The sequence below is a fragment of the Cololabis saira genome, chromosome 9, assembly GCF_033807715.1.
Source record: "Cololabis saira isolate AMF1-May2022 chromosome 9, fColSai1.1, whole genome shotgun sequence".
Classification (NCBI taxonomy): domain Eukaryota; kingdom Metazoa; phylum Chordata; class Actinopteri; order Beloniformes; family Belonidae; genus Cololabis; species Cololabis saira.
Genome location: NC_084595.1, coordinates 36,645,171 through 36,672,653, shown reverse-complemented (window position 1 = coordinate 36,672,653; position 27,483 = coordinate 36,645,171). Strand labels below are relative to the sequence as shown.

At 41.4% G+C, this 27,483-nt stretch overlaps 2 protein-coding genes and 1 long non-coding RNA gene across 3 annotated transcripts; all 3 read right to left on the bottom strand.

Moving 5' to 3' along the window:
* Positions 1-1,119: 1,119 nt before the first annotated feature.
* Positions 1,120-8,878, bottom strand: LOC133451280 (UDP-glucuronosyltransferase 3A1-like). Its single transcript, XM_061730249.1, has 9 exons — positions 8,817-8,878; positions 8,541-8,661; positions 8,198-8,361; positions 7,939-8,103; positions 7,558-7,766; positions 3,953-4,098; positions 3,723-3,808; positions 1,465-1,684; positions 1,120-1,384 (listed from the first exon to the last, which is right to left on the bottom strand). Exons 1-9 carry the CDS (start codon positions 8,848-8,850, stop codon positions 1,120-1,122), a joined length of 1,410 nt encoding a protein of 469 aa, XP_061586233.1. The 5' UTR covers positions 8,851-8,878.
* A 2,532-nt stretch (positions 8,879-11,410) lies between these two features.
* On the bottom strand, positions 11,411-27,339 carry LOC133451279 (sperm flagellar protein 2-like). Its single transcript, XM_061730248.1, has 26 exons — positions 27,282-27,339; positions 26,207-26,309; positions 25,862-26,114; positions 24,212-24,403; positions 23,640-23,827; positions 22,674-22,845; positions 22,225-22,471; positions 21,920-22,044; positions 21,511-21,638; positions 20,995-21,130; positions 20,739-20,876; positions 20,391-20,536; positions 20,230-20,281; positions 20,067-20,141; positions 19,886-19,964; positions 19,276-19,362; positions 15,680-15,818; positions 15,225-15,297; positions 14,968-15,124; positions 14,767-14,873; positions 13,583-13,765; positions 13,250-13,333; positions 12,822-12,992; positions 12,372-12,587; positions 12,102-12,224; positions 11,411-11,454 (listed from the first exon to the last, which is right to left on the bottom strand). Exons 1-26 carry the CDS (start codon positions 27,337-27,339, stop codon positions 11,425-11,427), a joined length of 3,462 nt encoding a protein of 1,153 aa, XP_061586232.1. The 3' UTR covers positions 11,411-11,424.
* On the bottom strand, positions 19,852-20,283 carry LOC133451111 (uncharacterized). Its single transcript, XR_009783148.1, has 3 exons — positions 20,230-20,283; positions 20,067-20,141; positions 19,852-19,964 (listed from the first exon to the last, which is right to left on the bottom strand). It is a non-coding gene; the product is annotated as an uncharacterized LOC133451111 (long non-coding RNA).
* Positions 27,340-27,483: the final 144 nt, after the last annotated feature.

Here is a 27,483-nt window from a genome sequence, read left to right as displayed (position 1 = left end):
GTCCCATCATGCTCTCTCTGATTTAGACCGTGTGCAAGACAAAGGAAGACTCACTGGCACCGTCAACTGCCAGACAAGCAGAGAAAATGAAATGCAGGGCAGGAATGAAACAACAGACATCTGAGTGGGCATAGAGCAAGCTGTCTTAATTGGTGATTATTTCCCTGCGTATCTGCATTTCCCTTGCTGCTAACCCCCAACACAGATGTGAGAAGTAGAATGGAGAACAGAATGGGAGGGGGGCTTCAAGACCTGCTTGTATAAACACTGGCTAAATCACTGACCAGAAAGAGATCTGTGCTCTTTTGTGCCTTGATTAAGAAGGGGAAGGAGGTTTAGTGAAAACGAGGAAAAGATGGTGTGGGGTCAAAGTTGATCCTTGCAGGTGGTGCTGGTGTATCCGGTATAGTATATATAGTATAGTATAAAGCACCCCTGCGTACATGTATCTATATAATTTCATACATACACAAAACTTGCAGAAAGGGCAAATTTGATGAATTTGAATATATGCTATGACAAATTATTTGTCCACACAAGTGTAGTTAAACCAAACAAACCAAGTGACACGAAGGAATAATGTGCAAAAACATTGGGAGAAAAAAACGATTGCTTAGTGAGAGCAAGTGTTTGTGTGTGGTTCTTTGTGAAGAGTGTAATTAGTTTCAGCATGCAGCACAGTCGCATCAAAGCAGCACAGAGGTGTTGGACAACGTGCCGCTAAGGAACAAAAGATATCTGGCAGACTTGATGGCGCTGGGAGGGGAGAGGGGAGACACTTGACATTAGAGCTGTTGACCTTGAATGAAAGTGGAATGCAGAAAAGAAAAATAATTGATTTTATGAAAACAGTTAAGCGCTGAAATAGGATTTTATAAATGTCATTCAGCAATTAGAAACCGATATTATGAAGAAGAGGTGTGGCTATGAAGAGAATTAAACGCTCATCTGTCTGCTGTCAACATTGTTTGTGTTGATTTTTTAAATGTATTTTAAGAAGAGGATGAATAATCTAAACATTTAGGAATTATTTATTAATCATCCGACTATTTGAGGACAGCAGGCAAACATTTATTAGAGGTTTTCATGAATGTTGTATGAGTATCCTTAAATAAACCCTCATTGTATTTTTTTGTGTTTATCCCTATTCTTTTTCCTACACAAAGCCCAGCAGAGGAGGAGAGGTCCAGAAAGACCCAGGGACAGGAGGAGCAGCAGGTCCAACAGGTATCTCTGGTACCAGGGCTGTGCTAGGGAAGCTGGCTTCAGATGGGCTCCACCTCCGCTGCTCAGAATGTGTTCCACCCAGTGGGAGAGTCGAAGGGCTGGAGGAACAGGGTGGGATTTATGAATCCTGCTGAGGGACAAAGCTGAGGACTTAAATCTAGCAAAAAGAAAAATAAGGAGGAGCAGTTAGAAACATTTCTAAATTCAGTAAATATCACCCATCAGCCACCTGCATACCTGTTGTCCTGTAGGAGTGTTTGGATGGTAGTACTGAGCAGTTCCCTGGTGATGTGTGTGGGTTTAATGGTGAGGCCAAGTCCCTTTGCTTCAGCCCTCACAACGTTATCAAACTGGTCTCCAAACAGAGGAATTCCCAGCACAGGGACACCATGAAACACGGCCTGGAGCAGACTGTTTTGTCCCCCATGGGTGATGAAGAGACGCACTTTCTTGTGACCTGAAGTAAACATTAGCCCCTTTCACACAGCCAGTTCGAGGCGGGAACGTTGCGCCTTTAAGCCGCCTCGCTGTTCTGTGTGAAAGTCACGGAGGCGGAATGGGGGGGCCAAGTGGCCCCACCAATAAGCCGGCAGCGGAGGTAGTCACAGAGCCGAAACGGGGTCTGTGTGAATGACACAGCCGGCATGCCGGCATGCCACTAGACGCTGACGCTGTCGTCACGCCTCTGATTGCGGAACGCCGGCATGCTGTGTGAATTTACAGACGGGAGCGGCGTTATGCCGGCGTTGTATGGTTCTGTGTGAACCAACAAAGGCGGCGTATTGGCAGGACTTCTTTACACCAATATTGCGGAATCTCTGTGTGAAAGGGGCTATTGATAAGAGAGACAACATTTAAAAAAAATAAAAGGTTTGCTTAAAGCAAAGACCAATTCAACTTACCAATTAGGACAAGTTACACTTTAATTAATGCCGACTACCAAGACAAGCATCTCTTTTACTATGATGTGGACATTACAACACAGTGCAGTGGCCAGATTAACTTTATTTTATCATTAAAGTCTGTACTGAATATTGCTCAGTTTATATTTTTTAGCAAATTAACCCTTGTGCTGTCTTCAGGTCAAGGAAGGAGGAAAGGAAGAAAGAAGGAAGGAAGAAAAGAAGGAAGGAAAGAAGGAAGGAAGGAAGGAAGGAAGGAAAAAAGGAAGGAAGGAAGGAAGGAAAAAAGGAAGGAAGGAAGGAAGGAAGGAAGGAAGGAAGGAAGGAAGGAAGGAAGGAAGGAAGGAAGGAAGGAAGGAAGGAAGGAAGGAAGGAAGGAAAGGAAATACAAAGGAAGGGGGGAAGGAAGGAAGGAAGGAAGGAAGGAAGGAAAGGAAATACAAAGGAAGGAAGGAAGGAAGGAAGGAAGGAAGGAAGGAAGGAAGGAAGGAAGGAAGGAAGGAAGGAAGGAAGGAAAGGAAATACAAAGGAAGGGGGGAAGGAAGGAAGGAAGGAAGGAAGGAAGGAAGGAAGGAAAGGAAATACAAAGGAAGGAAGGAAGGAAGGAAGGAAGGAAGGAAGGAAGGAAGGAAGGAAGGAAGGAAGGAAGGAAGGAAGGAAGGAAGGGAGGAAGGAAGGAAGGAAGGAAGGAAGGAAGGAAGGAAGGAAGGAAGGAAGGAAAGGAAATACAAAGGAAGGGGGGAAGGAAGGAAGGAAGGAAGGAAGGAAGGAAAGGAAATACAAAGGAAGGAAGGAAGGAAGGAAGGAAGGAAGGAAGGAAGGAAGGAAGGAAGGAAGGAAGGAAGGAAGGGAGAAAAGAATGAAGGAAGGAAGGAAGGAAGGAAGGAAGGAAGGAAGGAAGGAAGGAAGGAAGGAAGGAAGGAAGGAAGGAAGGAAGGAAGGAAGGAAGGAAGGAAGGGAAAAAAGAATGAAGGAAGGAAGGGACAAAACAAGGAAAGAATGTATGAGAGGAGAAAAGAAGGAAGGAAGGGAGGAAAGAAGGAAGGAAAGGAGTAAAGAAGGAAGGAAGGAAGGAAGGAAGGAAGGAAGGAAGGAAGGAAGGAAGGGAGAAAAGAATGAAGGAAGGAAGGAAGGAAGGAAGGAAGGAAGGAAGGAAGGAAGGAAGGAAGGAAGGAAGGAAGGAAGGAAGGAAGGGAGGGAGTAAAGAAGGAAGGAAGGGAGTAAAGAAGGAAGGAAGGAAGGAAGGAAGGAAGGAAGGAAGGAAGGAAGGGAGAAAAGAATGAAGGAAGGAAGGAAGGAAGGAAGGAAGGAAGGAAGGAAGGAAGGAAGGAAGGAAGGAAGGAAGGAAGGAAGGAAGGAAGGAAGGAAGGAAGGAAGGAGTAAATGTATTTTAAAATCCTTAAAGGTGAACTTTATCTCTCAGCTGTTGTTTTTTTTCAGTGTCTGAGAGAATTCTAGGAATATACGTAGGTGTTACAGATAATCAATGCAATATCTTCTGCTGTGATCTAACTTTTTGACAGATTGAATAGAATAGAAGATAATAGCTCATTGCATTTGTAGAGAACGGAAAAGGAAACAGACTGTCCTCACCTAGCAGGTCATTAACAGGAAGCCAGTTCAATAACCTTAGATTGGGAGGTCTATCCACGTGAGTGGGCCATTGCTGAGAATCATACCTGCAAGCATATTACTGCAGACTTAGGAACATTTAATAATATTCTGATATTACCAGTTTCCTTTGTGCATTTATAAAGATTTGGATAGTGACAAAGAGTTAAAATGTCAGTTTGAACCCTTGTCTGAATGTATTAAGATGTTACCTCCAGAGGACTGCCTGTGGGATCCTGCTGAATCCAGCCACCAGCTCCACAAGCAGAGGACCCACGGACACAGACGACACCATTGATCCAAGAGTCACAACAATGAATCCTGCCTCTCCAAAACTAGAGATCCACAAATCAAGTTCCTAGGGGAAGGTAAGCACAGAGAGCAGGAAAAATATGTCAAGACAAATAGGATGAGATAAATAATAGTACCGTATTTTACGCACTACAAGGCGTACCTAAAAGCCTTCAATTTTTTCAAAAGCTGACCATGCGCCTTATAATCCGGTGCGCCTTATATATGGATCAATATTGAGCCACAACAGGTCTCGCAACTACGGTAAACTTTTCTTACATTTCTCCATACTTGGCCTTACTGGGGTTGAAAGTCGCGACTAATGGATGGCGTTTTGGCGGGTATACTGGCTTTTGTGAGTATGACGTTTATTTTGAGCGACGAAAAACAATGAAATATATTTATTCTAATATGTCAAGATCACAATAATCTTCCAATTTAGAACTAAAATATTAAAGAACTAACACAAATAAAATACTTCAATTAAATACTTTTTTTTGTAATTTATTTTCCCAAGCCACTCGGAGCCGCAGTATAAGGATGAAATAGCGGAGCCGCAGGTTGCCGACCCTTGGTCTAATTGTTGTGGTATGGTTTTTAAAGGACCCAAGTGCAGGGAGAGAGAGGGAGGCCAGAGGCAGGAGTTCTCAAAAACAAAAGGATTTAATCCAAAAAAAGGCAAAACACAAGGCGCTGCAGAGCAGGATAAACAAAAACCAGGAACAGGGAAAACCGACGAGGAGACATGGAGGGAAGAACCAGTACGGACCGACAGGGAACCAAGGAATAACAAGACAAGATATACTGAGGGGATAACGAGACAAGACGAGACACAGGTGTGGACACAATCAGGGCAGATGGGACACAGGCGGGGCAAGACAGAACTGAAAGTTACAAACACTGGGGGGAAGTGTCAAACCCTGACAGTACCCCCCCCTCAAGGGACAGATCCCAGATGTCCCCAGAGTCCTAACCCAGGGTGGGCGGAGGGGGCCTGGAGGAGGGCCCAGGCCACACACGGCCAAAGTTCCGGGGGCCGACCTCGGGACCGGGCAGACCAGCGAGACCGCTCGGGGGGGCGTCCCCGAGGCCTAGGCCTGGGTCTTGGCGGGGGGCGTGACGGGGATTCTTGGCGTGGCTCGGGAACCTGACGGGGCTCGGGAACCTGACGGGGCTCGGGAACCTGACGGGGCTCTGGGACCGCCTCAGGAACCGAGGGCTGCGGGACCGCCTCAGGAACCGAGGGCTGCGGGACCGCCTCAGGAACCGAGGGCTGCGGGACCGCCTCAGGAACAGAGGGCTGCGGGACCGCCTCAGGAACAGAGGGCTGCGGGACCGCCTCAGGAACAGAGGGCTGCGGGACCGCCTCAGGAACAGAGGGCTGCGGGACCGCCTCAGGAACAGAGGGCTGCGGGACCGCCTCAGGAACAGAGGGCTGCGGGACCGCCTCAGGCACAGAGGGCTGCGGGACCGCCTCAGGCACAGAGGGCTGCGGGACCGCCTCAGGCACAGAGGGCTGCGGGACCGCCTCAGGATCCGGAGTCGGGGCTGACAGGAGGCGGGAAGCCGGAGTCGGGACTGACAGGATGCGGGGAACCGGAACAGGAGCAGACAGGATGCGGGGAACCGGAACAGGAGCAGACAGGATGCGGGGAACCGGAACAGGAGCAGACAGGATGCGGGGAACCGGAACAGGAGCAGACAGGATGCGGGGAACCGGAACAGGAGCAGACAGGATGCGGGGAACCGGAACAGGAGCAGACAGGATGCGGGGAGCCGGCGTCGGGGGGCAGAGGATCCCCGGAGCTGCCCGAGTGGGGACCCGGGTCCGTGGCGCTGGCTGCGGGGGTACCCGGGTCCGAGGTGCCGGCTGCGGGGGTACCCGGGTCCGGGGCGCTGGCCCCCCCTCAAGGGACAGATCCCAGATGTCCCCACAGTCCACATCCAGGGCGGGCTGGGGGGGAACACGGGTCCTCGGAGCTGGCTGAGGGGGGGCACGGGTCCTAGGAGCTGGCTGAGGGGGGGCACGGGTCCTCGGAGCTGGCTGAGGGGGGGCACGGGTCCTAGGAGCTGGCTGAGGGGGGGCACGGGTCCTCGGAGCTGGCTGAGGGGGGGCACGGGTCCTCGGAGCTGGCTGAGGGGGGGCACGGGTCCTCGGAGCTGGCTGAGGGGGGGCACGGGTCCTAGGAGCTGGCTGAGGGGGGGCACGGGTCCTCGGAGCTGGAGCAGGAACAGGGGTCGATGCGTCCAGGACCACCGCTAGAGCAGGAACAGGGAGCGATGCGTCCAGGACCACCGCTAGAGCAGGAACAGGGAGCGATGCGTCCAGGACCACCGCTGGAGCAGGAACAGGGGGCGATGCGTCCAGGACCACCGCTGGAGCAGGAACAGGGGGCGATGCGTCCAGGACCACCGCTGGAGCAGGAACAAGCTGGGACTGGCGCTGGCGCCGTCGCTTCCCCTGGGGCTGAGAACCCCCGGGCCCGCCTCGAGCCAGGCGTGTTCCCCAGAAGGGGGGAACAGGCTGGAATGCGTCCAGGACCACCTCGGGAACAGGAAGAGGTGCGTCCAGGGCCCCCACCGGAACAGGCTGGGGCTGGCGCTGACGCCGTCGCTTCCCCTGGGGCTGAGAACCCCCGGGCCCGCCTCGAGCCAGGCGTGTTCCCCAGAAGGGGGGAACAGGCTGGAATGCGTCCAGGACCACCTCGGGAACAGGAAGAGGTGCGTCCAGGGCCCCCACCGGAACAGGCTGGGGCTGGCGCTGACGCCGTCGCTTCCCCTGGGGCTGAGAACCCCCGGGCCCGCCTCGAGCCTGGCAGGTTCCCAGAAAGGGGTCCCCATTTTTCTCTGCCTCTCGGCGGAAGAACTCAAAAAGAGTAATATACTCTCCCGCTGGGTCCATGTTGGTCGGTCCGTTCTGTTGTGGTATGGTTTTTAAAGGACCCAAGTGCAGGGAGAGAGAGGGAGGCCAGAGGCAGGAGTTCTCAAAAACAAAAGGATTTAATCCAAAAAAAGGCAAAACACAAGGCGCTGCAGAGCAGGATAAACAAAAACCAGGAACAGGGAAAACCGACGAGGAGACATGGAGGGAAGAACCAGTACGGACCGACAGGGAACCAAGGAATAACAAGACAAGATATACTGAGGGGATAACGAGACAAGACGAGACACAGGTGTGGACACAATCAGGGCAGATGGGACACAGGCGGGGCAAGACAGAACTGAAAGTTACAAACACTGGGGGGAAGTGTCAAACCCTGACACTAATGGATGCAGAACGTAACCCCAGCCTCTACTGTAGCGCCTTATAATGCGGTGCGCCTTATATATGGAAAAAGTTTTAAAATATGTCATTCGTTGAAGGTGCATCTTATAATGCGGTGCGCCTTATAGTGCGGAAAATACGGTAATAATATCGAGCCCAAGGGAAAGCATAGGGGAGAGAGGAAATAGAAGAAAATAAGGATTGTCATTTTAGAAACTGGTGGCCTATCCATATATTTTAGGTTTGTGTATCAATAGAGACCTGTTCCAAAGTGTTTGCAGGTTTATTTAGCAGACCTCCCACTAGCACGGTGTAGGGCATTAGAGGCTGAGGGAACTCCAGTGAGAAGTCTGTGTTGAAGGCCCAGAGTTCAGCTCCTTGCTGTAATTCAGTCAGACCACCAGGGGGTGGACCTGACTCCAGGTGGCGCTCAGCCACTCCCTTAAAGATCCTCCATACAAGTTCCTGACCTTTGACATGAAACACAAGACATAATCAGAAAATAAAGCCCTTTTGTAGCGTGATAAGAAAGTGTCTCATCTAGAGTGCTTTTTATAACGGGCAGTGAAGACGTCAGCTACTGAATCTATAATCTATAATACATCTAGCAGTGTTTGATTTTCAGCGTAATCCCCTCCTTACCAACAGGAGACAGGAGAGAATAGAAGAGATTTTTCGCACGACTCCAGAGGCTCATGTGGTCAGACAGCTGGGAGCTGAAAACTGGGACGTAGGAGAGGGGGCTGGGCAGAGCGATGGACAGAGGACCATTTAGAGTGCCAGGATAGAAGGCAATGTACTGGACACCTGGAGTATGGAAAGAGTTCATGTAATGCTGTAATGTCAACATTCAAAGGGTGACTGCTATTACACTGTCCAAAGTGATACTAGGAGGATTTACCAAGTTTGTGTGCCAGGATGAAGGAGCAGGGGTTAAAAGCATCAAGGATGATGAGATCGTAGTGTTCACACTGAAGAAAGGTTATTATCTCTTTATCCCCCAGCAACTTGTCACACTGGAAGGACAGATGCCCCATGAATTTTAAAAAGCCACTAAAGTTATCCCTGAGAGTAAGACACAGCAGAGAAAACATTATGAAGCCACTTTAACAATAAAAGGTTAAACAATGTACAATAGGGATGAATTGGGAATACTATTGTCATAATTAAAGAGTTTCTAAGTGTCATTTATTTATCCTGTCAATCCTGTTCATGCCTAGAGGTATTTTATGAAACAGAATTACCTTCCCAGTAAAAACTGTGTTTGCTGTTCCAGAAACCAGCCATTGTATTCTTTGATGTACTTCTCTCCCAAGGACCAGGAGCTTCTCAGGTAACTTTCTGAACGTGCAGTGTAGGGAAACCCTGGGAGCGATACAAACGGGCAATTATTTACATACATAATAATATGTATATTATTATGTAATAATTAATAATTTACATTATTATAGTAACTAAAAAAATGAATAACGTTAACAAACTCTTTCTAAAATGTCTCTGTTTCTATAGGAGCAATATACCTGTAATAACGGGGTTGCCTACTTGCAAGAGCATGCGGACCTCATGGCCTTGCTGGTGTAAGCTATGAGATACTTCATCTAACAATAGATAGTGGCTTCCACCTAGACAGGAGAGGAGAGGAAATAACAGTTTCCACAACATTCTGCAGTATTACTTGCTACTGAAAATGTAAATAAACTTGCAAATAAACCTTTATTTTCACCAACTCTTGTAACCAGTACTCGAGTTGTAAAAAAAAAATCAGGGGGGATGGTGGATTTTATCATACGGGGACAGATAATTTGTGCTGATTACAAATAATATGATATATTACAAATAATAGCACTGACCAAAACACCTGCAGAAATACTGCAGGAATGACATAGCAGCAGTTAAATGCAGCCTTCTGTAAGCTTTAAATATCCACTGGGCTTACATCAAATACATCAAAACACAACAATAAAAACAGTTTTCTGAACTTATCAATATGACTCTGTCCTTCACAGGATAAGTAAAATGGATCACTGCAAAAACCCCAAATCTTAACAAGAATATTTGTCTTATTTCTAGTTAAAATGTCTTAGTAAAAAAAAATCTCATTACATTTAAAACAAGACTCATCACTGGAAAAAACAAAAAAAATTCACCTGTTTCAAGTAGATTTTCACTTAAAATAAGTAGAAAAATCTGCCAGTGGAACAAGATTTTTTTGCTTGTAATGAGAAGATAAATCTTGTCCCACTGGCAGATTTTCCTACTTATTTCAAGTGAAAATTGACTTGAAACAGGTGAAAATTGTCAAATAAGTTATTTTTCTGGTGTTATTTTTCTGGTGATGACTCTAAATGTTGAAATAGCAGTAAAACCACATTCATTGATGAAATGACATAAGGGATGGAAAGGGGGGATGACAGTTTTACAGGGGGGATGATTTGGACCATTTTTATTTCAGGGGGGGGTGCCATCCCCCCTCATCCCCCCTCAACTCCAGTACTGCTTGTAACTGTTTTTAGTAATTAGTTTATTTCCCTGGCAGGGGGGTTCATACTGTTAATAATTATAACTATTTCTACAGGAACTAGGCAAGAAGTTGTTAACAATCCCTAGTCCATTACTTACCAATCAGACAGAGAGTCAAGATCTTAGCACACTGAAGAAGTGGAAAAGCCAGAAGAGAGAACATCCAAAATACAATCCTCATTCTGTTATTAGCAGCATACGCTGAACTCAAGCCAAAGTGTTTTATCAGCCAATTAAAACAAAACAAAAAAACACTAATTGAAATGTTACAGTTGAAAACATATATTTCTATAAAAAAAAAAACAACAAAAAAATTTGCCTTTAAAATATTTTATACCGTCTGCAGTCTGAAGTTGTCATATGTGAACTCCCCAATCCGTACTTGGTGAACTATCAAGTTCTCCTGTTCACTTTGTCTTGTAAAAATATAAAAAAGGTCCCAAAAAAGTCCACAGTTTTTTTCCCCCTTATCTTTTAGTTTTTGGCTGCAAGAATAAATCTATTTACATGCAAGTTGCTCTATGTTCTCTGCCCGTCAGACACTGAACGACTATGAGCCCTGGACCTTGCAGTGATAATGAAAGGGAGAGAACACGGGAACGGGTGGTGTGAGGGGTGGGTGGGGGTGAAGGCTTCCCCAAGGTCCCATTTTATGAAATGGGACAAATGGAAATAGGAATACTGTTATGGTTTGTCTTCGAACCCAAGTGCAATGACACCAGACAGAGTTCAAGATCAGCCAAAAACACAGCCTAATTTATTATAAAAATGACAAAGGAGGGGAAAGTTCCGCTAACAAACAAAACTGCCTCCTTAAATGGCAGGAGGAAAAAAAACAACTCACTGAAAAAATCTCCACAGGGAAAAGTTCTCCACAAAGTAGTCCACAAGGAGTAATGTAAAAACTCGAGGGAAATAGCAACCATCGTCTATAGAGAAAACAAGACGAGCTACTGGCAGTCCCGCTATTTAATCCCTAGTAGCCTATATGCCTGACAGGCTGAGTCCTAACAAATAAGAGTTTAACTCCCAAAAGACTTTTAATGGAAAGAATCCCACATAATGTTACATAAAGTATTACTTTCTGAAGGGTTCTCATAGAAACGACCTGACAAGTGTTATCTGCTGTGACTGATTTTTACTTTGAGACTCTAACAAATCTAACAAAACATGATTTTTATCTATTTATTTTTTTATCTTTTGTCTTTATGTATATTCTTTTCCAAAAGTACTAACATTGTCCCAAATAAATTGTGATGGGTTTGCCTGTGGCGTGGCAGGTCTTAACTGGCAGTCAAGCTTGACATGTAGGTTATCCTGGACAATGCTCTCATTGTGTCCGTCAGGTCGTTACAAAACCAAGTCACTGCAGGATTGTGTGAGGAAAATGATGTATGTAACAGCAAGTTACAGGGGTCAATCCACCCATCAATGAGGTAATTTCATAATTCAAAATATGATGTACTTCCCTCCCTTAGTTTTGTTTCAGTAATTTCCACTAAATCAAGAGATTGCTGTATATATTTATATTTATTTATTATTGAAGCATAAACATGAATGAACTACATGTTGAACTACTTCATCCCGATCACTGGGCCGTCCTTCATCCTAATCACCCTGGAGCATTTGGTGAATATTCTGAAGCAAACAGAGAAAGACAGAGAGAAACATATTTTAGAAAAAAAAATAAAGGTTTGTAATGGAAAAATAACAATGTACTCTACATTTCGGACACATGGTTATACTTTATATAATGCACTTTGATTCCAGACTTGTACTTTGAATGAACTCACTGTCTGAGTCTTGGAAATGCAACCATCCTATCTTATGCTCTTTGTTTTTTGTTTAACTTTATCTGAATCCAGGAAGGAACAGCTGATCACCTGTACATTGTAATTTCTTTCTTGACTGTTTACAGACTTGATGACATTTGGCATCACACCACACCTATAGATCATTATACATTTACTTACACAATCTTTGTCTATAATTCACAACTACACATAGGGGCAAACCATCAGTGTGCAATTATTCTTTGTTGTGATTGTATGCTGATCCCTTGCAAGGTTTTCATTAAATGACTTAAAGACCATTTGGTTATTTTGTCAGTCTTTATTTTCAGATTTCCACCACAGGTTAAGTCTGTGACTGAATAAGAGTCAGTTTGTGTGACTGATCGTAGCAGCAGAAAACAAACGATGTGCAACCTTGGATTCTCATCAAAGAGATGGATCATAAATAGGTTCAAATAAAATTTAGATCAGTATATATTTTTAGACACTTACAACGAGCTGGTAGTGCGTTGAGTTCTCCATCAGAAACTTGGTATATGGATGCTTAGAAAGAAGAGAGAACGGAACACAGTCTTCAGGGTCGTATCCAAGTTCTCCGTATACTCGTGCCAGGTTCTAGAGGCCATCATGGAAAAACAGAATTACCATGACAGAAGCAATAAAACATTTACATTTCTTTCTACATTTAATCACGGATTCATTCATTTACTTTCCCTAAATACTGAGTATTGAGTATTTGAGTATTCAAAGGGAGACAGATACCTCTGTGTGCTTCTCCTTACTCAAGCAGCCTGGAGGAAGGAGGTGTTTGCCTTTCATCATTACAGCTTTGTGGCAGAAGACATTAAGGAGAGAAGAAATTGGCACTTCCTGCTCTCTCAAATGACTGCTTGATGGGTCAGGAGTCTCATCTTCCTTGTAGGCGCTGTTAATTTCCGAGGAGACCAGTTCTGTGGCTTCTTCTATGCTGGGCAGAGACTACAACACCGAGACAGCACAGACAGCTTCAACTCTAACAAATATTAGACACTACAAATCTGACAATTCCTACTGGGAAACCATTAGTAACACAATAGTAAAATACTGGTTTAAGTTATTCATCTGGACCATTTGAGAAGACTGACAGAAAATGTAAATGTATTGCATAGTATAGGACAAGGATTAAAATCAATTTTATTGGGATTTTGTGCACTGATCTTTTTGTGAATTCACCTTAACAGCGTGGTCCATTGAAGGCTGCCTGAGATCTTGCCCCAGCACCACACTAAGTGCTCTGATAAAACCATGCCCGGGGTCAGGGTCAGCTGCAAAGTACTGGAGCATCAACACATAATCCAGTTGAGGAGGAGAGAATGAGTGGTCTGCAAACAGCTGGAAAAAGAACTAGGAGGGCAAGAATAGAATAAATGTTTAATCTTTCACGGGGCCGAATATATCAACTGTAAACACAAGACATCAAGGTCGAGAGTAAAAGTGATGTGACTGTAAAAGCTTCGTAATCTTTTATTGTACATGTATGATTATTAACTGGTACATGTATTTATTGTTAATTTGTTTTTGTCAATGGCTCTGTTCATTTTGTTTAATTTTACATTTTAAGAAAAAAAAGAATGAAGCTGTGAAATATTACACCCAAGTACCTTGCGAAGGTTAGCCAGACGGTCAAAAGGCAAAGGCTCCTCAGGAACAGTTTGTGTGGTATCACTGGAAAACCACAACTCTGTCTGGTGATAAAAGAAACAAAAAAACAAAAAAACTTGTTTTATTTTTATATTTGGTAAGCTAAAGTTCTCATTTTATCTTCAAATAGCCTACACATTACAGACAGTATACTAAAGAAAATGGCAGTAATGGCACAAGGGGGCACCACTGGGGATATGAGTGGATATGTTCTTGTAACACAGAGAAGGAGTTTTTGCATTTGAAAACAGTTAAAATGTCTGAGCAGAAAAGTATCTGGATCAAGGACTAACCTTTAGGTACTGCTCTTCCTTTATGTAGCCTGTACCAGCAACATCTGCTACCTTGAAACGTCCCAGTACAACCAGTAGCTGTGTTAGTGAGGGAAAAGGCCAAGGGAGAGCAGCACTGAGTAGAAACCGCTGCCAGTCTATCAGCTCATAGTCAACCTTTAGCAGAGGGACAATCTCCGCCCACTGGGAAAAGAGGATAAGGTCTTTATTGTTCTTTCTAAAAGGAATTGTTTTTCTTCATGAGATGCTTCAACAATGCCAAAACAATGCCATGCCTTTGTAAGATCATATCATAAAAGAACATATAGAATAAAAAAAAATACAGGAGAAAAAAGAGCACATCCTATGGCCAGTACTCGAGTTGTAAAAAAAAAATCAGGGGGGATTGTGGATTTCATCATATGGGGACAGATAATTTGTGCTGATTACAAATAATATAATATATTATAGCACTGACCAAAACACCTGCAGAAATACTGCAGGAATGACATAGCAGCAGTTAAATGCAGCCTTCTGTAAGCTTTAAATATCCACTGGGCTTACATCAAATACATCAAAACACAACAATAAAAAACAAACAGTTTTCTGAACTTATCAATATGACTCTGTCCTTCACAGGATAAGTAAAATGGATCACTGCAAAAACTCAAAATAAGAATAGTTGTCATATTTCTAGTTAAAATGTCTCATTTTAGTAAAAAAATCTTATTACACTTAAAACAAGAGTAATCACTGGAAAAAACAACAATTTTCACCTGTTTCAGGTAGATTTTCACTTGAAATAAGTCGAAAAATCTGCCAGTGGAACAAGATTTTTTTGCTTGTAATAAGAAGATAAATCTTGTCCCACTGGCAGATTTTACTACTTATTTTAAGTGAAAATTTACTTGAAACAGGTGGAAATTGTCAAATAAGTTATTTTTCTGGTGATGACTCTAAATATTGAAATAGCAGTAAAACCACATTCATTGATGAAATGACATAAGGGATGGAAAGGAGGGATGGAAGTTTTACAGGGGGGAGGATTTTGACCATTTTTATTTCAGGGGGGATGCCATCCCCCCTCATCCCCCCTCAACTGCAGTACTGCCTATGGCAGACCCAGGGACATGGTCACATCAAACTATAGTACAATAACTTTCAATGTACGTAAGGAATGGCTTTTTTGGCGGGGGGGTCTCCACCTTTGCTTCAGTGTTGCCCATCCAGGGTTTTGGCACAGTGTTTCTACCCGTGTCAACAGAGACCAACTCTTTGAGCAAACTGAAGAATGCAGAGCTGGACATGACACCTGAAAGTGAGAAAAAGGAAAACAAATGACTTCTCGATATGGATAAATGATTACCTGACCCAGTTACACTACATCTTGTCTGCCTTGCATGCACCTGATGGAGCAACGCTCCACAGCCTATGGCGGAGTGATTCCAGCTGAACCATAGTTGGTGTGGACCCTACTGGTGTCTCCAGAGGAGCTGGACCGAGAGGAGGAGCCAGACTTTCCACCAAGAGATGGTCTCCATTTATACAGATGTCAGACCGTTCCTGAAGGAAAAAAAATGCTTTCAGGTGTTAAACTGGAGCATTTTGTTTTTTAAATGTGAATACTGGAGCTTAAATTCCGTTATTCTAAGCCATTACAAACCAACACCAGCTCATACTGCAACATAGCTCCAGCCTCTATGTGGTGGCGAGCCACTTCTGATAATTGGTCAATACTGTAGAAGATAAGAGAAATGGGAATATTGAACAATTTATGGCAACATTCTTCTGTGGCTGATCTGACAAATAAGTCATTCAAAACCCGAGGTTTTTGAGAAGCTCTATATAACATTTTTTTAAATAATTGTTCTAGATGAGTTTACTATTAAAGCACTTTGATTTGAATATCACTTATGTTTTGTAAATCTTAAAGTAAAACACAGTTGGTTTAACAGTTTATTTTGCATTTTAACTAAATAGCCTAACTTCCCCCATTTAGCTTTATGATCAATCATATTCAGTTCAGTGCTACCGCTGGTTCATTCATATTTATGTTGTAGATATGCACACTTGGCTGCATCCTACAATATCACACAAACAGATGCTCATATATCATACCACTTCAGTTCTGCAAGAAACTGTGCTTGTAACCAGTTTTCCATTTTGTCAGAGGTCTCTTGTGCTCTGCATTGCAGAGAGTGTACCATCTCCAGGCCATGCCTTTTCACCAGCTCAATGTGCACCGTTGCTCTATTCTCTAGAAAACAAAAAGAGGAAGAGACCCATGCAAAGACTGATACACACATATTGATGTATTATTCATACACATATACATGCACCAGTGGAACTTCTGCATATATGTATTTTATTTTATATTATTCACTTTCAGAGCAGTCTTTCATGTTTTTATATCAACCTATCACCAAAAGCCACAACTTCAAATCAGGCCATATTCAGTGTATATTGGAAGTAAATGAGTCAAAACTCATTTTTTGAATCTCTATTTTTCTTTTTCAGTAAACTGACAGCAGTAGCTAGACAGTTAATTTAAGATAATAAGATCACAAGGCAATAACACTCTATAAATAATATATCTAATGTTGAACTTTTTATGGACAACTTTTTTCATTTTATTTTTTCCCAATTCCAAGTTCCCATTTTTGAGCAAATGTGGCATCAATAGTACAGAAGAACAAAAGAACACACACAACCCACCATTAAAAAAATCAAAACAAATATTATAGCTCTTAAAGCTTGCCTTTAAAAATTTGAACAAAGCACACACAGTACCAATATTCATGCCCAGGATTTCCAAGTCTATAAGTGAAGGAACAATTCTTGCAATGGTCTGTAATGGTCTTTCTGCATGTTTATTTTGCTTGTTTCATCCAGTATATACTTCCTGTGTTTTTCCATTGTCAATTGCTAGACCTTTATCTGATCTCCATCTTTGCAACCCGAGGCTCAGCCTCAGTTCCCTGAGGTCCTGCCTGTTTTCTGCTTACTTGACTTTATTACTCCATCTTCTCCTTGTGTTACCTGTTTTGTCTTTTTTAATTTATGTTTGTTCCTCTGGATTATCTGCCAGTCACGCAGTGCTTTTTGTATTTTAGTTGAATTAAAGCTACATAAATTCCTCAAACACATTTGTCGCAATTATAACCTTTCTTGTCCATTGCACCAGCTGACTATTATGTTACTAAAGCATTCCCAGTTAAAACACTGCAGTGCATTGTTTTAGCAACCTGTGGGCAGTTCAATACACGGCTGGCCAAAAGATTACTGTATGTCTAAAAGAGGAACAAGCTCAGTTTGCTGTGCGTTTGTCACAATGTGGGCTATCAGGGTCATACACTACACAGACTGGACAGGATAATTAAAACTGCTTCCAAAATCAATAAACATGAACTCCCCACACTGGACTCCCTTTACAAACACCACACCATCACACGGGCAATTAAAATAATTGAGGACCCCTCACACCCTGCTATCTGTTTAAAGCAGCACTATGTAACTTTTCCACCTTAATATCATAATTCCAGAGTCATTGTGATGGTACATCAACTTCCAACAGGTTTAATGACACCTCTGTCATGGTCTGAGGGGTCTGTATCGCCTTCACTGGCACTATGTAACTTTGAGGAGCATGGTAGGAACCCTGCCACACTAAAAAACTACACATTTTTACGGCTTTGACTGCTTTACGGCATACGTCACTTCCCCCTCCTTCCCGATTCGTAGTCGAGACGAAAATGGGCGGGGCTTGGAGCGCAGCTCCGCAGAAGCTGGTAACCCGTTGCTGAGTTGTAGCTGCAGCAGCTCCACACAACAGACATGGGGAAAAGATCGCTAATGGTTTAACTTTTCACCGCTTTCCTGCTCGGAGGCAGAACCACGGAGGCCGGCCAATTATCTGAGATAACAAATTAAAAGAGTAAAAGAGTCGTTGGCTCGGTTGGATCGTGGCTGTAACGAGTTCGACCAAACATAACCTTCCTCAGTAAACAAACAAACACGCAAACAGACGGGCGTCGGATCAAAACACGGGTTAATTAAACCACAAACAAACACTCACAGACCGGGGTCGGATCATTCAAACAGGTTTTATTCCCCACTTCGCCAGCTAAACGCAGTTGTTGGCCAGCTCTCTGCGGTGCGATTAATTTTGTTGAGGAAAAAATATGAACTATTTAGCAGAGGAAAAAAATAATCTCACGAGGAAAAAAAAATATTGCTCACGCCTCAGAGCCTCTTCAAAGCAGTCAAAAAAAGAAAAGAAAAGTAAGAGTAATACAAAACATGTACTGTATGTTGTACTATTATACTAATTTATTGAAACACATGGCGAGTCAAACATTTACCAAAGCAGCTGCCAAACACTCCTAAACAAGGTAGCCTAAGACGTGGGTTCTGCAGAACTGCGGCAGTAAATCCTTCTAAAGAGTGGCGCTCCGACGAGGAGCTCTATTCTTTAGTAGGGATTTCATATGGATCCAGACCGTTAATAATCATTATTTTCTCCATATACCGCTCCCTGGCTTCCTTGTTTAAGGTATCCCGGTAAATTCCGGTTCCTTTCCAGCAGTTTAACATCTTTTTTTTTGCGTTCCATCTGTTCACTTGGTGAAACAGAAAAGCGTCCCGTCTTCTCTCAAAACAAATGCACGCGACGGGACAGGAGTTTTCCGGCAGTACGCGCTGGTGCTCATGGGAAACGTAGTGTTCTTTCTGGTAAAGCACTACCGCTTTTGTCCAAAAGATGCCGCCAAACTCAGAAAAGCTGAAATTTATGTTGTGCTGCTTTAAGTGCCTCCGCTCCCAGAGGAGGATTATTTATAAGTCACTGGGTAAAAGGAATAATAGATACAACAACTCTTTCCCTCGGCCGTACGACTACTAAATGCTTAACTCCTAGTCCTATTTAGGTGGTCCTGTCTGATATGTGCTGTTGTGCGCCTTGTCAAGTTTTGTCTGCAGTGTTATTACTCTGTCTTTTTTCTCTGGAAAATGTTCTGTCTTTTGTATTGCTGTGGTGTACTGTTGCAGCTACCACCTGCACTGTGAAACAAATTCCACCGGCCTAGCCGTGTGGCAATAAAAGGAACTTGACTTGACTTGACTTGACTTACAGTATATGCTCTCGGATGAAGGAGAAAGTACTTCAAGATGTACAAGTGTATTTTTTGGCAAGGTAGGTAAAGGCTCTTTCACTGATCTCAAAAGAGATACACCCTAAAGCGGGGGTGAAATGTAATTGCTTGGTCCACAACTTGCTTAAATGGGCTGGATTCCAACTGTCTGCTAGCTTCCTGGGAAGTGGACTGAAACGTGGACTGAAAAGGGTATTCAATCAAATGTGGTGATATGCATTGGGGATGTTGTAGGTTCTTCGAAGTAGAAAAATCTTGTTATGTGATGCTCCATTAGATGACATGAAGGCAGGCAGCACTGGTTATGCACACAGTGGAATGGAATGCAGCCACGGTTCAAAAGGAAGTTCATGACATGTCATACAAATTTCATTATACATCAGGAAATTATCTCAGCTTGTGAAAAAAGGCTTTGTTTCCTTGATAATTCAGTGGATTGTAACGACAACCCAGGAGTAGATATTTTACTTGCGTGTGCATGTGTGTGTGTGTGTGTGTGTGTGTGTGTGTGTGTGTGTGTGTGTGTGTGTGTGTGTGTGTGTGTGTGTGTGTGTGTGTGTTTACCCTCATTACTCAGTGCGGCTGAATATTCTTGAAAAAATGTCTCTCTACCTTCCTGACACTTAATCTTCAGTGAGCCATCGTCATCATCTTGGACAGGGGGAGAATGAACGGTGAGTTACAAATAATGTAGAAAAGCTACAGAACATGTACACTTTATGAAGTGTTTTTTCAAATTTTTGACTGTTTGACTGCATTTCTTTTTTCGTTGTGTTTGCCATTGCTGAGGCTTTATTGTTCTGCTCCTCACCGGTGGAACAAACTTCCTGTAGACCTGAGGTCTGCTCCAACTGTCAGCTCCTTTAAATCAGGCCTAAAAACATTACTGTTTACTGAAGCGTACTCTTAAATTAAATACTTACCTGTTGTACTCTACTACCCTTACTTTTTAACAACTTGTGCTTTTTATTATTTTACCTCTTTTCTTATCATTTTACTTGATTTGATTTGTTATTTATTGTATTTTATTTCATTGTATTGTATTATTATTTCTTATTTCTATTTCCCTTTTTAATTGACTTGTTACTGTTTAATTGTGTCTTGCTGTTTTTAATATTGATGTAAAGCACTTTGAATTACCTTGTGTTGAATTGTCCTATACAAATAAACTTGCCTTGCTTTGCCTTCTCTTGTAAACTCTCCTCATTCTCTTTTATCTCTGGCTGATGGGCTTCTGCTGACACTTGTGTAACCTGTAAAAGTTAGTAACAAAAAAAAACAATGCATAATAAATACAGAGTACGGTACCTTAAAAATAGTGTTATGCAAATACTCACTGGACTAGACAGACTTACATGCTGAGAAATTAGCAATTTGCTGATGGCTTCAAGTGCTGCCTCACAGTCAGTGGTGAGTTTTTCGTGTGATGGCTGAAAACAAACAATGAAAACAGTCACTCTCTACTGTGTCTGAATAGCTCCATTATCATCTTCATTAGAGTGTAGCAGGAAAGCTAACTTTTTCAGGTTCTTCATTTTTTTCATTCTTACTGCTCTTTGAGGAGTGAGATCTGTTGAAACAAAATACATCTTTCAATATCAATAACCGTACACGCTTTGCAATCTTGCACTGGCTGATATGATCAGGTTGATAATATTAGTGGGTTTCTTGTCTCTCACCTCTCACTCTGAGCTTCAATTCCAGGTGTTTCCAGCAGGGGAATACGGGGACATTTGGGGAGTGGTTCAAGTGGCACTTGTCTCTGCGTGCCCAAATAGTAGACTCTTAAAATAGCAGATGTTTCCTCGAAACGGCTCAGCTCTACCTGTAGAACGTCATTAATCCCACATTGTTTGTTTTAGTTGTTTTTTTTAAAGGGTATTAAAAAACAACCATAGTGAAGAAAGCAAGTAGGTGCTGTTAAGCTTAAAAATGTATGATATCAATAAAAGAAACCCAAAGACCAGAGATCTGAGAAAGGTTAGAAAAATTATTTTGAGCCAAATGGTTAGGGTATGTAGAGATACCTGTGTTAATATAGAGTGGTGGTTGATGAGGAGAAAGGTGTGCTCATCCAACCAGTCATTACACAGGAGCTCAGCCCTCTTCTGCTCATTTTCCTCTCTACGTTCGTCAGTGATGTCCCACAGTTGTTCACGCAATTCCTGTTTGCACACCAGAACATCTTAAATATACACTACCCAATATGTTTATTTTCAGCAAAGTTATGTCATGAGCAGTTAAAGAATATTAGCTTTGGAAGACAGTTTATTGCCTCCTTACATCCAGCTTCAGGTATAGCTCTGCCTTGATCTCTTCAGAGTCTCTATCATCAGGTGTGCTATTGAAGCCCTCCTGCCACTGAGACAGTAACTCCTGCTTTATGTCTGGACGTGCCAAATATTGCTTGTATCCTTCTCTGCAAAACACAAGGATTAGGTAAAACACTTGTGAAAGGATACAATTAAAATGCTATGAACATAAATGTTTCCTTCAACTGTAAAATATTTCAGACTAGGACTTTCATAGCGTGGCAGTTAATGCTCAGTAGTTCACACCGAATCTGTAAAGGTAAACATACATTACAAAATCTAAAATAGAAAGATAAAAAAGGACCAACAAATTGTTAGAAGCTCAAAGTGTTGCCAAATAAACTAGAGATTTTCAGGGCCTAAATGGTTTACTAGTTTTTCATGTTGTACAAATCCAAATGTGCACATTATAAACTTTATTGCATGTTTCCCTAGTTTGTAGTGACACAAATCCTATTTGTTCTACCTAAACGGTTCGCAGTAGTACCTGATTTCAAAAAGCTGATGATCAATAGCACTGCGTTGTGAGCGCAGCTGCTGCAAGACTTCCTTTATATCATTTACATAGGAATCCAATACAGTATCCCAGTATGCGCACTGGTGCTGTGGTTTCTCCTAGGGATATATATTTAACAAAGAAAAAAGAAGGTGGAAATCAATAAAGTAGAGAGAGAAGGAAAGTAAAATAAAACAGTGAAACAAAGGACATTGCACAAAGATGTCACATTTTCACATAACATTTAATACACTCTAATAGGCAATACAGATATGAGACTACAGGTCCACTTGATGAAGCCAGAAGACCAATTAGCAGTAGCAGTCATACATGTATTTGGATGTTGTTTTAATTACCGTAAATAAAGAAAAACAACAAAAATATAAAAGATTTATCCTACTGGAGGCAGAGGATCATCCACGTTGTCTTGACTGGATGGAGCTACACCTGAAGAGACGAGCTCGTGCTGGTTCGTGGGGACTCCGTGAACATCGTCTTTGGACTCAGAGACAAGTGATGCATGTTCTTTTTTTTTAAAGATTTTTGGGGTTTTTTGGAAGGACAGGAAGGAGGTAGAGAGAGAGAATGGGGATGACATGCAGCAAAGGTGCGCAGAAGCATGTTCTAAGTAACATATGTATTTGTCAGAAAAATAAGTTAAAATAATGATTCAAAAATAATAATGTATAACTGTGACACACTCACCTTTTGGGGAGTGTGTGTTGGATCTGCAATGTATAGACTCAGTTTGGACTTCTTCCTTCTGCGCATTTGCGTCTGATTTTGTAGGGTCATGTTCTTCATCGGTAAGAACTGGAAGTGGCTCTACGGGTTGTGGTTGAGTTGTTGTGTCTGAAGTGTCAGCAGCTTTCACACTGTGTAATTTCACAACTTCAACAGGTAATCTTGTTTCCCCTGTCTCCTCTGGCCATGCCCACTGACCTGCCATTTTCTACATCATAACAGTTTCTTAGAATTCAGACAGCTCTGCTATAACCAATTATATATATTTTTTTTTTTTCCGTGTTTTCTTGGCTATGTGTAATATTTTTCTTTGAAAATGTTATTTACGCAAGAAAGATGATCTACATGCAAGTACAGACAAACAGACACAACGTTTTGTTAAAACGACTGCATTTGTGTGTCAAACTCACCGTGTATTCATCATAGTCCAGGTTGTTGAGCATCTCCTGCTTCTGAAGTTCTGTGGGGTCTTGTGAAGTGAAGGACTTGGAGCTTTCCTCATGGGTTTTTGTTGGCTCATACAGAGACAGACCTTTGAACAGCAGTTCCTTCCAGTCTCTCATCGTCTTCCCTGGAATCAGGCTGGGAATGACACCGTATGAAAAACACATAAGACAAAGCAAGAACTGCAACTGTGCTGAAAGTGACAGCATCTGAAAATGGTTACTCTATTTTGAACTTTTTATTCTAATTATGTTTTTTAATGCCGTCAGAATGCATATATCATTATTGTAATAGAAAGCCACTGAAATTAACAATAAACAGAAATGGTTCATGTGGATATGTTTGAAAAAGCTGATGTAGTTGACTAGTTAAAACCCGCTGTAACTTACATACTATGAATATTATGCAGGGTGTTGTAACCAGCGCTTGTTGAATGATTTGATGTGACAGCATAAAGAGAAGACACCCATATAAGCAAATGTATGTGACGTTTTACAATCATTTTTCAATATTTTTAATGTTCCATAGTTTTTAACATCAAATCCTTATTTGCAATAAACTTTTTTTATAATTAGTCTTCAGATTTCAGTTTGTCTGTCCTTTTCGAAGATGACCCTTCCAAATTTTAAGCTCTTATGAAATAATTTTTTTTTAACTATCTGGTTTAACTTGTTTGTTTCTTTTGAAAGAAAATGAATCAACTTTTCATTCAATTTATCCATGTTCATCCATAAAAATAAAACAATGTCATCCTTCATACTTCGGATAACAATGTCAGAAAAAATAAATACAAACAAACAACTCTGATTAAAAATAGAACAGAAAAGGATTGTTTTTTTTAAACTTAAAGTTTAGAATATTCCTGCTGTCACTGATAGCCCAGCATTAATAGGTTTCTGTTGCATCTTTCAAAGGCACCTATTACGACTTACTTTCCGGTGAGCAGGCGATATTCTCCAACATTTGTTGCCAAGTCCACTATCTGTTCCAAAGTGCCCTTACAGCTCTCAAAGTGTTTTATCAATTCACTTTGGGCTCTCTCAGCAGCAATCTTCTTATGGAATTCAGTCCCTTCTCTGATCTCTTTTTCACGGGCTAACTTACCCTCCTGAGCCAAAACCTATACAGAGCCCAATCAGAAAGATAGTCAGAGGGTGGGGACTCGGAACACAACTCAGAAAACAAATTCCAATGGAACACAGCATTACCCATCTAATGTGTTATTTTGACCCATTACTCTGTAATTGTACAATTTTCAGTTTTTTCCCCCCTCAAAAATATTACCCTACTGTTAGTGAACCCCATTTTTGCACTCAGAGATAAAACCATATCATCTGAGTGACACTGACAACTATTTTGACCAGTGTCACAATTCATCACTCCATTATTCAAAATCATCTTTATTTTGCCTCACATATTCCACTAGATAATACGATTTATAAAATCCCAAACTATGTAATCACAGAGCTAATTCTTCTTCTTGCCCTGTTTATTTTACTCTCACCGATTCCCTGTGCAGAGCTTCTTGGAATTCCCTCTCTCTTCGCTCCTGGTACTGCTGCGCTCTGTACCGGCGGTTTTCCCTGATCACCTCTTTTTCCTTACGGTTCTGGAGTACCTGAGCAGCCACACGCCGCTCTTCCTTTGTCTTTTCTGTCAGACGCTTCACCAACAGTTCATTTTGCAGGGCGTCCTCCTGAATCAGAGGGTGCACATTGAGTTAATGATTCAGAATCTAAATGGCAACAGTACATTATCAATTAGTCTGAAAACTAATAGGACAGCAGGATGTTTTTTTTTCTGAATATTGCACGTGAATGTTAAAAGTTAATATTTTTGAATTGTTCACGTTTCCTGTATAAAAAAAATTAATTGTAGTTTGTCACATGGTTTTTCTTTTTATTTAGTAAACAGTTGGTAAACATTTTCAGGTTTAAAAGACGTTGAAAAAACGGCTATGTTGAAAAATTGTTCAAAACTGGTTCAAAAGTGAAAGTTTTTCCACCGGCTATTTGAAGACGTTTATTAAACGTTCATATTTAGACCAAATTTCACCTCAATTTCCAATACTGGTTCTGCAATGCAAAATTTCGATGGCCGAAACATAAAACCTCCTTGAAAGATGCACTCTCCTGAGAGAACAAAATTTAAACTTTCTTAAACAGTTGTATTTTTTATGGATACCCAATGCATGTAACACTGTTTTGTGAACAAGATTACTATATGACAGAGTCGATATTAATGAGTTCCAAAGTGGAGATTAAAACATACCTAAATATTTCAAGTAAGTAAGTAAGTTTGTGTTGCATGAAAATAAGAAAAAGAATAAACAACCTTATATACCAGGGGAGTCTGACTATTTCTTCTTCTATTTCTTCAGCCTTATAGTTAGTGTCAAAGAGCCGGTTGTACACTAAATACAAGACTACTTAAATGAACCTGCTTTGTTTTTAATCATATTACATAATTGCCTTTGCATTTAACTAAAAATATTATATATAAAACTGTATTACTATTGTAGATGCTGATGAGTCGGCCTTCAGACCACTAAAATACTAGCTTCTCTCCATAAGAAGAAACATGTCTTTAGTTCCCTTCCATCTTTTTATTCCCTTTCACTCTTCAAAAGATTTTCTTTTTTTGAACATTTCTGTTTCAAATCCAAGACTCAACCACAAAGCCATTGAAGGAAATAGGTTAATTTGAGATACTGCCATTTAATGGGTATTATCTTGAAACAGGTGAGGAAACAAGATGTGTTTGGTAACATGTCATTGTGGTCGGGTGTATGAATCTAAACCAGACTTGTATTATAAGCACACAATTAGCTTTGTATGTTGTTGTGAACCAAATAAAATGAGCCGGCAGATTTGAGTTTGACATGTCTGATGAATACGTATTCATGTTGAAAGAAAAAATGGAGAAAAAAATGACATTATGGTATTTCTCTATGGTCTCTTGTACCTTCTCACTCTTTCTTTTTCCTTTCTAATCCTGTTTTTACATTTGATAATCATCAAACTCATTTTCTCACTGTTGATAAAATTCAGGACAATTTGTTGCAATAAATGTTACTAATAAAACCCCCAGAAACTAGCATATAACACAAACATATACTACAAATGTTGGAAACAAATATTAACTGCCACCTTACATAAGAGTCGATCTCATGCTCCTTCTTGTGCAGGCATGTTTCTTCTTGGGGCTGCTTGATTTCCATCATTGTCCTGCTAATTTCTGCATTTTTCTTCTTTTCAAGCAGGTCATAGAGTTGGTGAAGGAGGTGCATGGCAACACCTTCCTTCTCCTCCATCAGGTCTTGGGCTGTTTTCATGTCAAATGAAATCCCCAGTAGCTTTAGAGAAGGTTCAAGGCGTCTTAAGTTGTTCACTTTGGAGATGGCGGTACTAGGACAGAATAGGTGATTGTTATCAAGACTTTCAAGAGGTTTGAGAAGTAAGAAGAACAGAGGCATGAGAAATAAAGGGGGTAAACTCACTCTTTCTTCATAAATGAAAAGAAATCATCTTGCAGCTGATATCTATGAAGAATTTCTCCAATGAGGTAACCACTAGAGAAATTCTTGGCAACGCTCTCTGCATCTGTAAACATGAACACAAATCATCATGCTGAACCTTAGACGTACTTAGTGAACTGCATAAATAGCTACCAAAATTCATAGACATAAGATTCATTCTTATGTCTATAAATAAAAAGTGTAAGTTGAATCTACTGCCACGGAGGCACAGAGGGATGGAACGATAGCAGAAAATAAGATAACCTCAAAGAAAAATAAAGATAACCTCAAAGAAAAATAAAGATAACCTCAAAGAAAAATAAAGATAACCTGAAACAGGACTGGGAGGACTGGTGGGGCTTTGACTAAATCCTGAGGAGAAAGTTTGTTGTTCCCGTTAATGTTCATAGAATAAGAGTTTGTATATCTCTTAATATTGTTAAATAAGTTGTAGGTTTTAGGTCCTTAATATATATAATATTTTTCTACATTTTTTTTCTGGATATTGTCGATAGGAGAGTTTGTACATCTTAAATGCGTTGTAGGTTTGAGGTCCTTATATTCTTTTCAACATTTTTTTTCTGAATATTGCACTTGAATGTTAAAAGTTAATATTTTTAAATTTCTCCCGTTTCCTGTATAAAAAAAATAATTGTAGTTTGTCACATGGTTTTTCTTTTTATTTAGTAAACAGTTGGTAAACATTTTCAGGTTTAAAAGACGTTGAAAAAACGGTTATGTTGAAAAATAGTTCAAAACTGGTTCAAAAGTGAACGTTTTTTTCCACCGGCTATTTGAAGACGTTAACGTTCATATGGTGACCATAGTCGTCTTTTAAACGTCTTTTCAACCAAAAAATGTTCGCTGAGATAAATGGAGACAAAGCTGCCGATTATCTAAAATGAGACTGAAAATGTATTAAAACTATACTTTGAGAAGAAAACTTTGCAGAAACATCCCCATTAGGTTAAACCCTAGATGTTGTATAATGTACATGTGCAATCCTTCAACAACGATTGGCATCAGCTGGGGCGATATGTATTAAATAAATACTTACTGACAGTTTTCGAAAGCCGGAGGCTCTGGTTCAGCCACCTGTATAATTTATCCGACATCCTCCTTTGTGTAATAAAATGCACCTTAATTTCACCTTGTATTGTAACTCACTAAGCGGGAGACGGCGCCGCAGTAAACACGCTCTCTGTTGCCATGGTGACAACAGGGTCACGAGGGGTGTTAAAAATCAACAAGTTGATAAT

What these genes read in the sequence shown, in the direction of transcription:
- LOC133451280 (XM_061730249.1), bottom strand. Translation starts at nt 8,850, where the DNA reads ATGCTCTTGCAAGTAGGCAACCCCGTTATTACAG. An exon ending in CTGCAAACACTTTGGAACAG is followed by an intron (nt 4,099 to 7,557) that starts GTCTCTATTGAT and finishes ACCTTCCCCTAG; the next exon opens with GAACTTGATTTGTGGATCTC. An exon ending in CCACAGGCAGTCCTCTGGAG is followed by an intron (nt 3,809 to 3,952) that starts GTAACATCTTAA and finishes ATATGCTTGCAG; the next exon opens with GTATGATTCTCAGCAATGGC.
- LOC133451279 (XM_061730248.1), bottom strand. Translation starts at nt 27,339, where the DNA reads ATGTCGGATAAATTATACAGGTGGCTGAACCAGAGCCTCCGGCTTTCG. An exon ending in TGGGCAACACTGAAGCAAAG is followed by an intron (nt 13,766 to 14,766) that starts GTGGAGACCCCC and finishes CTCTTTTCCCAG; the next exon opens with TGGGCGGAGATTGTCCCTCT. An exon ending in GTAAGGAGAAGCACACAGAG is followed by an intron (nt 12,225 to 12,371) that starts GTATCTGTCTCC and finishes GATGGCCTCTAG; the next exon opens with AACCTGGCACGAGTATACGG.